Source organism: Dryas octopetala, chromosome 2, assembly GCF_963921425.1.
Source record: "Dryas octopetala chromosome 2, drDryOcto1.1, whole genome shotgun sequence".
NCBI classification, from domain to species: domain Eukaryota; kingdom Viridiplantae; phylum Streptophyta; class Magnoliopsida; order Rosales; family Rosaceae; genus Dryas; species Dryas octopetala.
In genome coordinates, this window is record NC_141367.1 from 31380361 (window position 1) to 31390768 (window position 10408).

At 35.5% G+C, this 10408-nt stretch overlaps 2 protein-coding genes and 1 long non-coding RNA gene across 3 annotated transcripts; 1 reads left to right on the top strand and 2 right to left on the bottom strand.

Moving 5' to 3' along the window:
- The first annotated feature begins 563 nt into the window (after positions 1-563).
- On the top strand, positions 564-3454 carry XTH28 (xyloglucan endotransglucosylase/hydrolase 28). The gene is made up of 4 exons (XM_086232121.1): positions 564-956; positions 1112-1212; positions 1745-1953; positions 2639-3454. Exons 1-4 carry the CDS (start codon positions 770-772, stop codon positions 3141-3143), a joined length of 1002 nt encoding a protein of 333 aa, XP_086088247.1. The 5' UTR covers positions 564-769; the 3' UTR covers positions 3144-3454.
- LOC147295694 (uncharacterized) lies at positions 3232-4662 on the bottom strand. Its single transcript, XR_015120374.1, has 2 exons — positions 3499-4662; positions 3232-3349 (listed from the first exon to the last, which is right to left on the bottom strand). It is a non-coding gene; the product is annotated as an uncharacterized LOC147295694 (long non-coding RNA).
- Positions 4663-6514: 1852 nt separating this feature from the next.
- Positions 6515-10298, bottom strand: LOC147295695 (anthranilate synthase beta subunit 1, chloroplastic-like). The gene is made up of 9 exons (XM_086230391.1): positions 10115-10298; positions 9859-10016; positions 9011-9081; positions 8816-8853; positions 8599-8709; positions 8262-8358; positions 7354-7489; positions 6944-7068; positions 6515-6850 (listed from the first exon to the last, which is right to left on the bottom strand). The coding sequence occupies exons 1-8, from the start codon at positions 10230-10232 to the stop codon at positions 6964-6966; spliced, it is 834 nt and encodes a 277-aa protein (XP_086086517.1). The 5' UTR covers positions 10233-10298; the 3' UTR covers positions 6515-6850; positions 6944-6963.
- Between the last annotated feature and the right edge of the window lie 110 nt (positions 10299-10408).

Sequence of the window (10408 nt, forward strand, 5' to 3'; positions counted from 1 at the left end):
TGCATCAATAAAATAAGAGGTTTAAAAAGTTATGTAAATCAAGTATTATTTTTTGTTGGCATGAAAATAAACAGTACGATATACATTATGATAATTGTTTTAAAATTCATTAGTTAATAAATTGATATAAATCTAATTATTTTTTTGGCCTGTTACATGACTTATTTTATAATACAAATTGTCTATTTGTTTGGCTCCATTTTAAATATTATTATTATAAAAAATTAACTATATTAAAAATTATTTTAATTATCTAATAATGATTAAATAAATAAATATTATTTTTGATAAAAATATATCAATAATTATAACTTTCATAAAATGACTAAATAATTTTTAATTTATATGGAGAGCTCAAAAAAATAGTTAACTTTATATTAACATATTAATCTCTTAGCTTTATTAGAGCATTTTTAATAATAGAATACTTTTATTTCCGTTAACAATTTATAGAATATTTGCTAAAAAAAAAATAAAAAGAAAAGGTGGTGCAACGTGCATATGAACAGAACACAGCTCAACAGCTCCCACTGACACTCAGCAATAAAATGACTTCCCCTTGGCACTGTCTTCCATCTCTCATTAGGCTTTTCGGCTCTCTCTGTCTCCCATAGCTGTAGAGATATATTCCACACACACCTCTCTCTTGCTATCTCTCTCTGCCTTCTTATATATAAGCACAGACAAAGAAATAAAAAACTCAGAAGAAAGAAAACCAGAGAAAAGAAAAACCCTTTATTTTTAGGACCCAAGAGGAAGGAAAAGAAATATGGGTTACTCTCATCTGGGATTATTTGTGTACTGTGTGTTTGTTCTTTTAGTTCTTGTTTCTGGGTCGACCAGAAATTTACCAATCATATCCTTTGATGAAGGGTATAGCAAACTTTTTGGGGATGACAACCTCATGGTCCTTAGAGATGGGAAATCCGTTCATCTCTCACTAAACGAAAGGACAGGTCTGTTTCCTTTGGATTGTTCTCGTGTATCATGTGTTATGGTTTGATTGCTGGTTTTTGGGGTGGTGTTGTTTGATGGGTTTTTGACCAAGTTTTTGTTTTTGTTTGTTTTCTTATTTTGGGGGCATGGCTATGTGGTGGGTCTCTATGTGCAGGGTCTGGATTTGTTTCTCAGGACCTTTACCTTCATGGGTTTTTCAGTGCTTCGATTAAGTTGCCCGCTGATTACACTGCTGGAGTTGTCGTTGCGTTTTATGTAAGTAGTCATTTTTCTTTTTTTTCCATCTGATTAATGTTTTTCTTTTTGTTTGTTGTGCTCTAGGTTGTATTGAAGACAACCTGAATATTTCAATCTGACCCAGATTTTTTTTTTTTTTCAGTGAAGATTAAATTTTTATGTTCAGCTGAATAATCTGAACTATGAAACCCATATGGTTTTCCTTGTTTGCAAATTTCTCGTGGAGTCCAAAAAATATTGTGGATCTAATCCCTAGTAATGTCTCATTATGATAACACAGATAGATTACTCTTTAATCTCTTCATTTCAAAGTCCATTTTATGACCTGAAGTTCAAAACTTTTAAAAAACCCATCACACCCAGATGAGTATTTTCTTCCTTTTCGTTTAAATTCAAGATGTGATGGAATAAAACAAACAACCCTCTGTTATCTATCCTATGAATAAAAATTTCCACCCAAATGTTTGTTTTTACTCTTAAATGTTTCAATCAAACCAGAAAATGAAAATTAAAAAGATTCTCATCCATTTTACGTGTTTTATGTTAACAGATGTCAAATGGTGACATGTTTCCAAAGAACCATGACGAAATTGATTTTGAGTTTTTGGGGAATATAAGAGGCAAAGAATGGAGGATTCAGACCAATGTTTATGGCAATGGAAGCACCGGCATCGGGAGAGAAGAGAGATACAATCTCGCGTTTGATCCGTCTGATGATTTCCATCAGTACAGCATTCTCTGGACCGACTCTCAGATCATGTGAGCATCAACCAAACTTCACCACACCATATTTAGATTAGTATATCAGCTTTTCATGAAGCATAGTTTCCCATACTGTCACTAATAGTATCATATTCTTAAGTCTGGAGTTTTACTGTTTTTTGGGGTTTGATGTGATGCCTCTGTGGGAGGGTAGAGGCATGTTTCTTCTTTTAGGAAAATGCACTACCGAACTTGCTCTGTTTTCCCATAATACCTCCCCTCGTTTCATCAAAACCAGCTGTCCTGTGTTTGCATCACTAGAATTAGCTGATGCTCTGTTTGGTTTCTGAGTAAAGAAAGTGAAAAAGATTAGAATTTTGGTTTGAATGGTAGATTCTAAATTAAATCGACAGATAGAAAACAAAATTTTGGTATGATTGAGGCTAATTCAACCACTAGGCTAGTTTATGCAAGTTTTTGGTTTTAGGGAAACCAGAAGAAAATAGAATTTTTGTAGTTCAATTCAAAATCATGTGGGTAGTCATTTCTTGACTTTTAGCAGAACTTAAACAGAATGTAATGGTTTTCTTATTTTATCTTCTCTACCATTGAGAAAAAAGTTCCCTTTTTGTGTTCTTTTTTCTTGTTGCAGAATATAAATTGTGTTTTTTGCACCAATTTAAATGTGTTCTCTAATTTCGATTTCAATTGTCTACTTGTTTGTTTCCAATGTCTCTTGCAGATTTTATGTTGACAATGTTCCCATTAGAGTGGTTAAGAGAACAGAGTCTATGGGTGGTGACTTTCCCTCTAAGCCAATGTCATTGTATGCCACAATATGGGATGGATCCAATTGGGCTACCAATGGAGGCAAATACAAAGTGAATTATAAGTATGCCCCGTATTTGGCCGAGTTCTCTGACCTTGTTCTACATGGCTGTGCTGTCGATCCAATTGAACAATTATCAAAGAAGTGCGATAACACCCAAAGTTCTGAATCCGTCCCTACTGGTGTTACAACACTACAAAGAATTAAAATGGAGAGTTTCAGGAAGAAGCACATGACATACTCCTATTGCTATGACAGAATCCGATACAAGTCTCCTCCTTCAGAGTGTGTGATTAATCCCCAAGAAGCTGAAAGACTCCGAGTGTTTGACCCTGTTACATTTGGAAAAGGGCGCCACCGCCATGGAAAACATCACCACCGGAGCAGAGGAAGCCAGGCAGATGCTACTTCTATTTGAGAGGGCTGCAATAATTATTTTCTCACATGAGCACTATTTCCATTGGCATTCGAGTGATATAGCTGGGTCTGTTTGTCTGTGTAGAGAGAGAGAGAGAGAGAGAGAGAGAGAGAGAGAGAGAGAGAGAGAGAGAGAGAGCATAGATTTATTGAGGGTGAACAGAGTTAGTTCTATATGGTTGGAGGGGGTATGTGTATAGTTCATACCTTTAGAGGTTCCCGGTTATCATTCATGCTGTCTTTGGGTCTGTTTGTGTAGAGAGAGAGAGAGAGAGAGAGCATAGATTTATTGAGGGTGAACAGAGTTAGTTCTATATGGTTGGAAGGGGGGGGGGGGGTATGTGTATAGTTCATACCTTTAGAGGTTCCCGGTTATCATTCATGCTGTCTTTGGAGTTTGCTATTACAAATTGAATTTAGTGAGATGATTTCTGTATTTTGAAACACACCCTCATGGGTTCAATAAATATTTTAGCAGATGGAAATTACTATGGTACTTAATAGATTTAGGCTTGGATTTTGTATTTATATCATGAAGTATCCTTGATTTAAATTATTTTTAGATATTATTAGCTAAATTTGTTTTCAACTTTTCATTAATGTCCAAAACTTGGGCTCGGTATCGGTTAATTCTTTAAAGTCAGACTTGTCATATGGGGATGATACTTTGTCAATGGTTAATTGGAATCCAAGGTCAGTTGGATGTGACAAGGGCTGGTTTAGCAAATGGCAGCATGTTGGACTTTTCCTTCGCAGTGAATGCAGCAGGTTATATTCATGAGTCTGGATTCATAGGGATCATGCTTTCAAAGTTGGGTCCGTGACTGAAAAAAGGGGAAGGTGAAGTAAGATTGGGGAAATCTACTGCCTGTTATTTGTCATGACTTGTGGACAAAAATGAATTCCTAACCCAATTGCTGAAAGTAAACAACATTTTGAATTTTCTGGCATATAAATAATATCCATGGAAATCCTATGGACCACAAGAGAAATGTGCTGGCCAGTATTTGGTTCAGTATGAGTATGATGCTCATGTGGTGAGTGGTAACTGGCAACTAACCCTTTCTGACCCTTTCTTAGATAAAGCAGTAACAACTATAATTTGTATGCAGGTTTGTGTTTGTGTTTGTGGTCCTCTTTGCAACTTGATTTATGTCGGTCATAAAAGAAAGTGAAAAGGAAAATACTTGGTGTATGCTTATTGCTAAGTTGGTGAAAAAACTTGGTCTCAAACATGTAAAACGTTGAGGAAAGAATTGAAAGTTAAGAGAAGAGAGATGGTTAAAGAGAAACAACCAGTATCAGGGGTCTCTTTCAGCGTTGCCAAACTTTGAGATACTCAATAGTAAGAGCACACTTGGCCACAAGATAAGCTGCGCTGTTACTCTTAGGCAGTGAAGGATCGCAGCTCAGGTAGATTGAACCTCACAAATGTAGCAAATGTTCATGGAAGGGTTGGCAACATGCCAAGTTGCCAACAGCCACTCTGGTGTCCTAACAGGATTTAGGCACACATGTACTTGAAAAACATATTTACTATATATATGAGACATGTCTCTTCCGTTGTGGGATCCTATTAATAATTTTATTTGTGAATCCTTTTTAGAGTATTCTCCATATAGTATTTTAACGATCTGAACCGTTTATTCTTTAGGCCTCTATTTAAAGATTATTCTTGTAAAAAATTAGTCAAATCAGAAATCATTTGCCTCTTTAACTTTGATCAAACAAATAAACGAATCAAATATTTTCGACAAAATTGTCCATTTGTTTGATAAAAGTTTGATAGGCAAATGATTTCTGATTCAATAGTGCTAGACATCCCACATTTTTATACCATAATTTCATACCACCTTATGTGACAACTTACATGGCATTCATGCATTGGACACTAAAAATTAAAAACAAAAATCCAAAAATAAAAAGAAAAACTTTGTCCAGTAAAATAATGACACGTAAGATGGTATACAAATATGGTATAAGAATGTGGTAATATAGCATTATTCTTTCTGATTTGACTAATTTTTTGCAAAGATGATATATGAATAAAAGCCTAAAAAATAGATAGTTTATATTGTTGAAAAACTACATGAAGTGGATTTATCTGCCCTATCCCACATTTAACGCTAAATGTGGAATCCCACACTTGAAGCTCCCTGATATATGAAAATTGACTTGAGCAAATTGAGAAGGAAAATCTTCGACCAAAAAAAAAAAAAAAATTGAGAAGGAAAATCAAGTAGGCTTTTCATCAGCTTGGCCCAATTAAGACTTGTTGGGCTGCCTCTGCTTCGTGAATTCCAAAATAAATAATTTCAATTTCCTCTTTGCGAAGGAAAGTTCATTCTAATCCTCTTTTATATTCTCTAATATGCTATTACGTTTCTCTTTAGTCTTTACGTATGTATAAGAAGAGAATATGTTAGATAATTATAAGGTACCTATTAGATACAAAATAAAAGTTTAAGTACCACATTAAGACAATGATCAAAATTTAAGTACTAAATATAAAAAAAAACCATAATTATAAAATAGATAATGGTCAAGATTCCGAAACAAAAGCCATCAGAACCGACCATTTTGGCTGACTTTGCTGCATGTTTTGCCAACTAAATAAATATAAGATTAGATCCTCATTGTCGCTAATTGCTTTGACATCTGCTGAGCTGAGTGCTTATATCCGTCTGACACAGCGAATCTTGTCTGTAGCATCATATTCATGCAACGGAATACAACAAGGATCAATTAAAGAATCTAACCAAACACATTTTATAAATTTTATAATATGACTTTCAGTTTTATATATATTTCATTATATCTTTTTTTTTTGGGTACCATTAAATTACATCTTTTAACCAAACCGCAGTGATATATTGGTCGTTACTAGCTTTCGTTAACCCCCAACCCTACACTTAAAAAGTGAATAATGTCCTAATGTAGCTGTTTACAACTTAAGGTTATAGGAGAACCTACGGGACTAGGTTGTGGATACTAATACTAGGGACTAGGGTTGCAAGTGTTTAAAGACAACTATCGACGATTACAAGAAGCAGATTGTTGTATACAGACAGCGTTGAAGACTAGTGCGTATCTTTATTCTTTGGCATGGACCATTTAGCTTGTCCAATCCATGCATTTTAGGAGCAAGAGTCCCTAATCGGATAAGAATGAGTTCAATCAAGAATTTACTTAGGTGGGTAAGAGGCATCACCTAATAGATTAATCTTTTGGATCGAATGGCAAGTACCCAGTCTACAACAGCTGGTATCAGATCCCACACAGAGGTGCGCCCATGGAGATATGGGTCACCTGCCCCAAAGGTTGGACAAGTGGTCAAGAAGGGCGTCGGGTGGTTGGTAGGAGAATCCCATGTACAAAAATCTCTCATCATATAGAAAATGGATTCGATCTAGAGTTTACGATTAACTCTCAAAATAATTGGCTAAATCTATGGCTTCCAGTTACGGGGACCATAGATTATACTCTTTTGGCCTGAACCAAAGGGCCAGGAGGAAACAGAGGGTATGAAAATATTCGAAGTCTTGAATCAAGCTGCACAGCAAACACGCTACATAGCCGACCACTTTTGACCAGCTTTTTAATGAAAATGAAAATGTTTTCATCTTCTTTATTTCTACAACACTAGACGAAAACACCATCATCAGTCGTCTGGTTGCACAGGTAATCTTCCACCAGGATTACAACAACCTGCAGAGCAAATACATTTATTTGGTTAACAACCTTGATATAATACATGTGATGAAGTTTGAACGAAAAAATTGAGGAGAAGGATAACATTACACTGGCTAGATCAACCAAGCTTAATTCTCGGATTCAGACTCCCATTTCTCAATCAATTTTATAAAGTTGCGGACAATTGTCTTTCCTTCAGTAGTTATGATACTTTCAGGATGGAACTGAACCCCCTGCAATTTCCAATTTATTTGGTTATAGCAACAATACTACATTCAGCTTCAACTTCAGGGATAAAGTTAGAAAAAATCACATCTAAAGGTCAGAAAGGAGGGATAAGAAGTCAAGGATTAATCTCATATATCTGGGGTAATGAAATAAGGTAGCAACCATCTCGAATTCCACATTGTTCTCTAACATCACCCAGGAAGACAACTGTGTTGTAACATTACCATATTTTGCAATTTTTCTTTTTCTGTTCGTGAATGTAACATTTCGTGAGGAAGACAATCTCTTACCTGAAGATGCTTATATTTCTTGTGACGAGCAGCCATTATCAGTCCATCCTCTGTCCATGCTGTAATCTCAAGTTGTTCACTAGGAAAACTGTCCTTATCAATAACAAGACTGTGATATCTAGCAGCAATAAAAGGGCTGAAAAGACAGAAGGAAAGTTCAATTGTTATTATAACTAGTTGAGAGCCCATGTAATGCACAGGATGGTTGAATACATTTTTGTATAATTTTATGTAATAAGAAATTGGTAATTTGGGATAGATTGAGATAATGCATACCTATATAATCAAGATAATTCAGTTACTACTTTAAGATAGGTCATGTTCTTTAAATTTAAGTTTAGCATTTTTCCACTTTTTTGGTCTGACTAGTATTTTCCAGTTAAACTGCCGTGTACGAATTGACTGATACTAACGTGTTTTGACCATAAATGCAATATAACTTTAAAGCCTGCTTACATGGAAGTCAGAAGAAAATATAGCTAACTGTAAAAAAAGAGATGTGCAAAGACTTTGCAAAACTAATGTGGCAACCTAAGAGCTCTTCTTACAAATTGAACATCAACAAAAGGAGTTTAAAGCTAGCAGCTTGGCATATGATGTGAATTCCACAAATTTGCTAGTATGCTTGAAACGGTAATTAACTATTAGTAAAGCAAAACCCAGAACATAAAGATGGTGCTGCAAGCCTGCAACACATTTAAGACCATAACTGACACAAGATAAGCCAAATCTATTTGACCGGAAAAAAAGATAAAAAAGAAAAATGTGAACTAGTTTTTGAAAATGCTTCAAACCTGTTACTATGCCTAAATAAGAATGTCAATACTTGCTGACAGTCAGGGGAAATCTACACTAGAAAACAAACCATTAATAGATATCATGAAAAGAAAGAAAAAAAAAAATCATACTTTGATAATCCAGAAAACAAGCTATCCTCCTTCTCGTCATAATATACGAGAGAACTTTTTCCATGCATGACACCAAAAGGAGAACGAACAATCTTCCCTGCAAAATGACAAAACCACGCGAATTATGATAAAAAAAAACCCATAAAATAAAGTGGGTTAGCCGGCACAATAAAAACAAAAATAAGTCCACTGAACTTTTAACAGTTTTATTTGCCACTCATACAGAGTGTTGGACACGTGAAAAAATAACATTGAAACACAAGGTACTCAGACAGTCAAATTCATAAACCAAATATAGAGATTGTTAAAAAGCTTAATCATGTCTTAGAATACTTACCCCCAAAAGCCTCCCCAATGCACTGCAAACCCATACAAACACCAAATAAGGGTACAATGGGCCCCAGCTCCAATACAGTTTGCAATGATATTCCAGAGTCTTGGGGCGCACCTACAAAAAAAATACCATGTGTGATAAATCTAGAATATGTACAGGTTTTTCCTTTGTTTCCTTTTTTAAGCATCTACCATAAAAAGGACACATCACCAGAACTAACCTGGCCCTGGGGAGATTAACACTCCTCTAGGATTTTTCCTGTAAGGATAGAAACAGACGGTTATGCATGCGTTGGTTAATTAAAACAGACGCCTTAAAGAGGGTACGTGTCCTATCATAATTGCTTCATGACACAAAACACATTAATTATGCTTATGGATCGACAAATAATGATTAACTAAGTACAAGTTCTTACCTTTTTAGTTCATCAACAGTTAGTTCATCATTCCGATAAACTTCAAAGAGACATCCCAGCTCTCCCATATACTACCCATCATAGATAAGGTATTAGTTCAACGCCTTCTTGACTTGTAAGAACCATCAATAAATAAAAATACAAGGGGAATAATCATGTAAAAAGAAGCGAAATACGATCGTCTGCTGATCTGCGCTTTGGGTTTAGGAAAGAAACTATTTATGTAAAATAACTATAAATGTGGAAGAAATAATGGCTTGTTGCGAATTTCTAAAACTATTTAGTAACGGTTTGGGAGTGCTTTTGTAGGAAGTGCGCTTTTACTTAGTAGGGCTTTTGGTGGAAGCACTTTTGTAAATCTTTTTTTGGTAAATATGCAAGTGCTTCCTGTAAATACACTTGGAAGCGCTTCCTAAGAAGAAGCACGGAAAAGTAAACACTTTTTAGTTGTTTATGCCAAATGCTATCAAAAGCACTTTTGGTTATCTTAAAATGCTTTAACCCCTCTAAAAGCACAGCCAAACAGGTAACAAAAGGGGCTTCTCAAATTTCACAAAATAAATGAAACAGAACAAGACAATTCCACTACAAAAATTCTATATCCTAGTGCACCTACATTTTCCCAGAACCAAACAGCAAGTAAAACTGTTAAAAGCAAAATCATTCACTACCAATGAACCATTCAGTACAAACTAGCTGTTTTAATCTAGTGGTAACCCTAAACCCAAATTAAAAAAAAAAAAAAAAAAAAAAACCGTTCAGTAGTTTAGTATACACCAACCAGGCCCAAAGTAAAAATTAATCGTTTTCAGAAAAAGGAATACACGAACACAAAATAAACTAGAAACCTGACAAAGATTGTAGGTAAAGCTGTCATAGTTGTCAATAACAATGATGGGCTTGTCGACCCTCTCTTCGGAAACAGTAGGCTTGGAATTTGACTCAGCGACAGCCATTGAAGCTTTTGTGGCGAACCCATTTCCCAATTTCACACCACAACGCAGCTCTGCAAACAAAAATAGCATCTTTCCGTCAAATTCATGCAGCAGATAAAATATATATACATAAATAGAGAGAGAGAGAGAGAGAGAGAGAGAGAGGTACGTGAGAAGGTGGTAGAGGGCATGGAAATGCAAGTAGGGCGAAGGCTTAGCGAGGTTTTAGAAGGGAAAGAGGGTTTTGATTGTATGAGAGAGGCCTGAGAGATCACTGTGGACGCCATTGTTGAGAGAGATGGAGAAGGTAGGGCACACAGACAGACTCACAGATCAGTCGCTTCCACTGTCAGTGGGTTGGTAACTGCAGTGCTGTAATGGTGCCTATTTACCTATATTTTTTGGGTATATTGTGGGCCGAAGCCCAACAAAAATAAAAGTAAGCAACAATTCTTCTGGGCCC

Coding starts and splice junctions, on each gene's coding strand:
- LOC147295695 (XM_086230391.1), bottom strand. CDS start 10,232: ATGGCGTCCACAGTGATCTCTCAGGCCTCTCTCATACAATCAAAACCC. Junction 10,017..10,114: donor GCCCTCTACCACCTTCTCAC/GTACCTCTCTCT, acceptor TTTTGTTTGCAG/AGCTGCGTTGTGGTGTGAAA. Junction 7,069..7,353: donor AGAAATATAAGCATCTTCAG/GTAAGAGATTGT, acceptor TGGAAATTGCAG/GGGGTTCAGTTCCATCCTGA.
- XTH28 (XM_086232121.1), top strand. CDS start 770: ATGGGTTACTCTCATCTGGGATTATTTGTGTACTGTGTGTTTGTTCTT. Junction 957..1,111: donor CTCACTAAACGAAAGGACAG/GTCTGTTTCCTT, acceptor CTCTATGTGCAG/GGTCTGGATTTGTTTCTCAG. Junction 1,954..2,638: donor TGGACCGACTCTCAGATCAT/GTGAGCATCAAC, acceptor TGTCTCTTGCAG/ATTTTATGTTGACAATGTTC.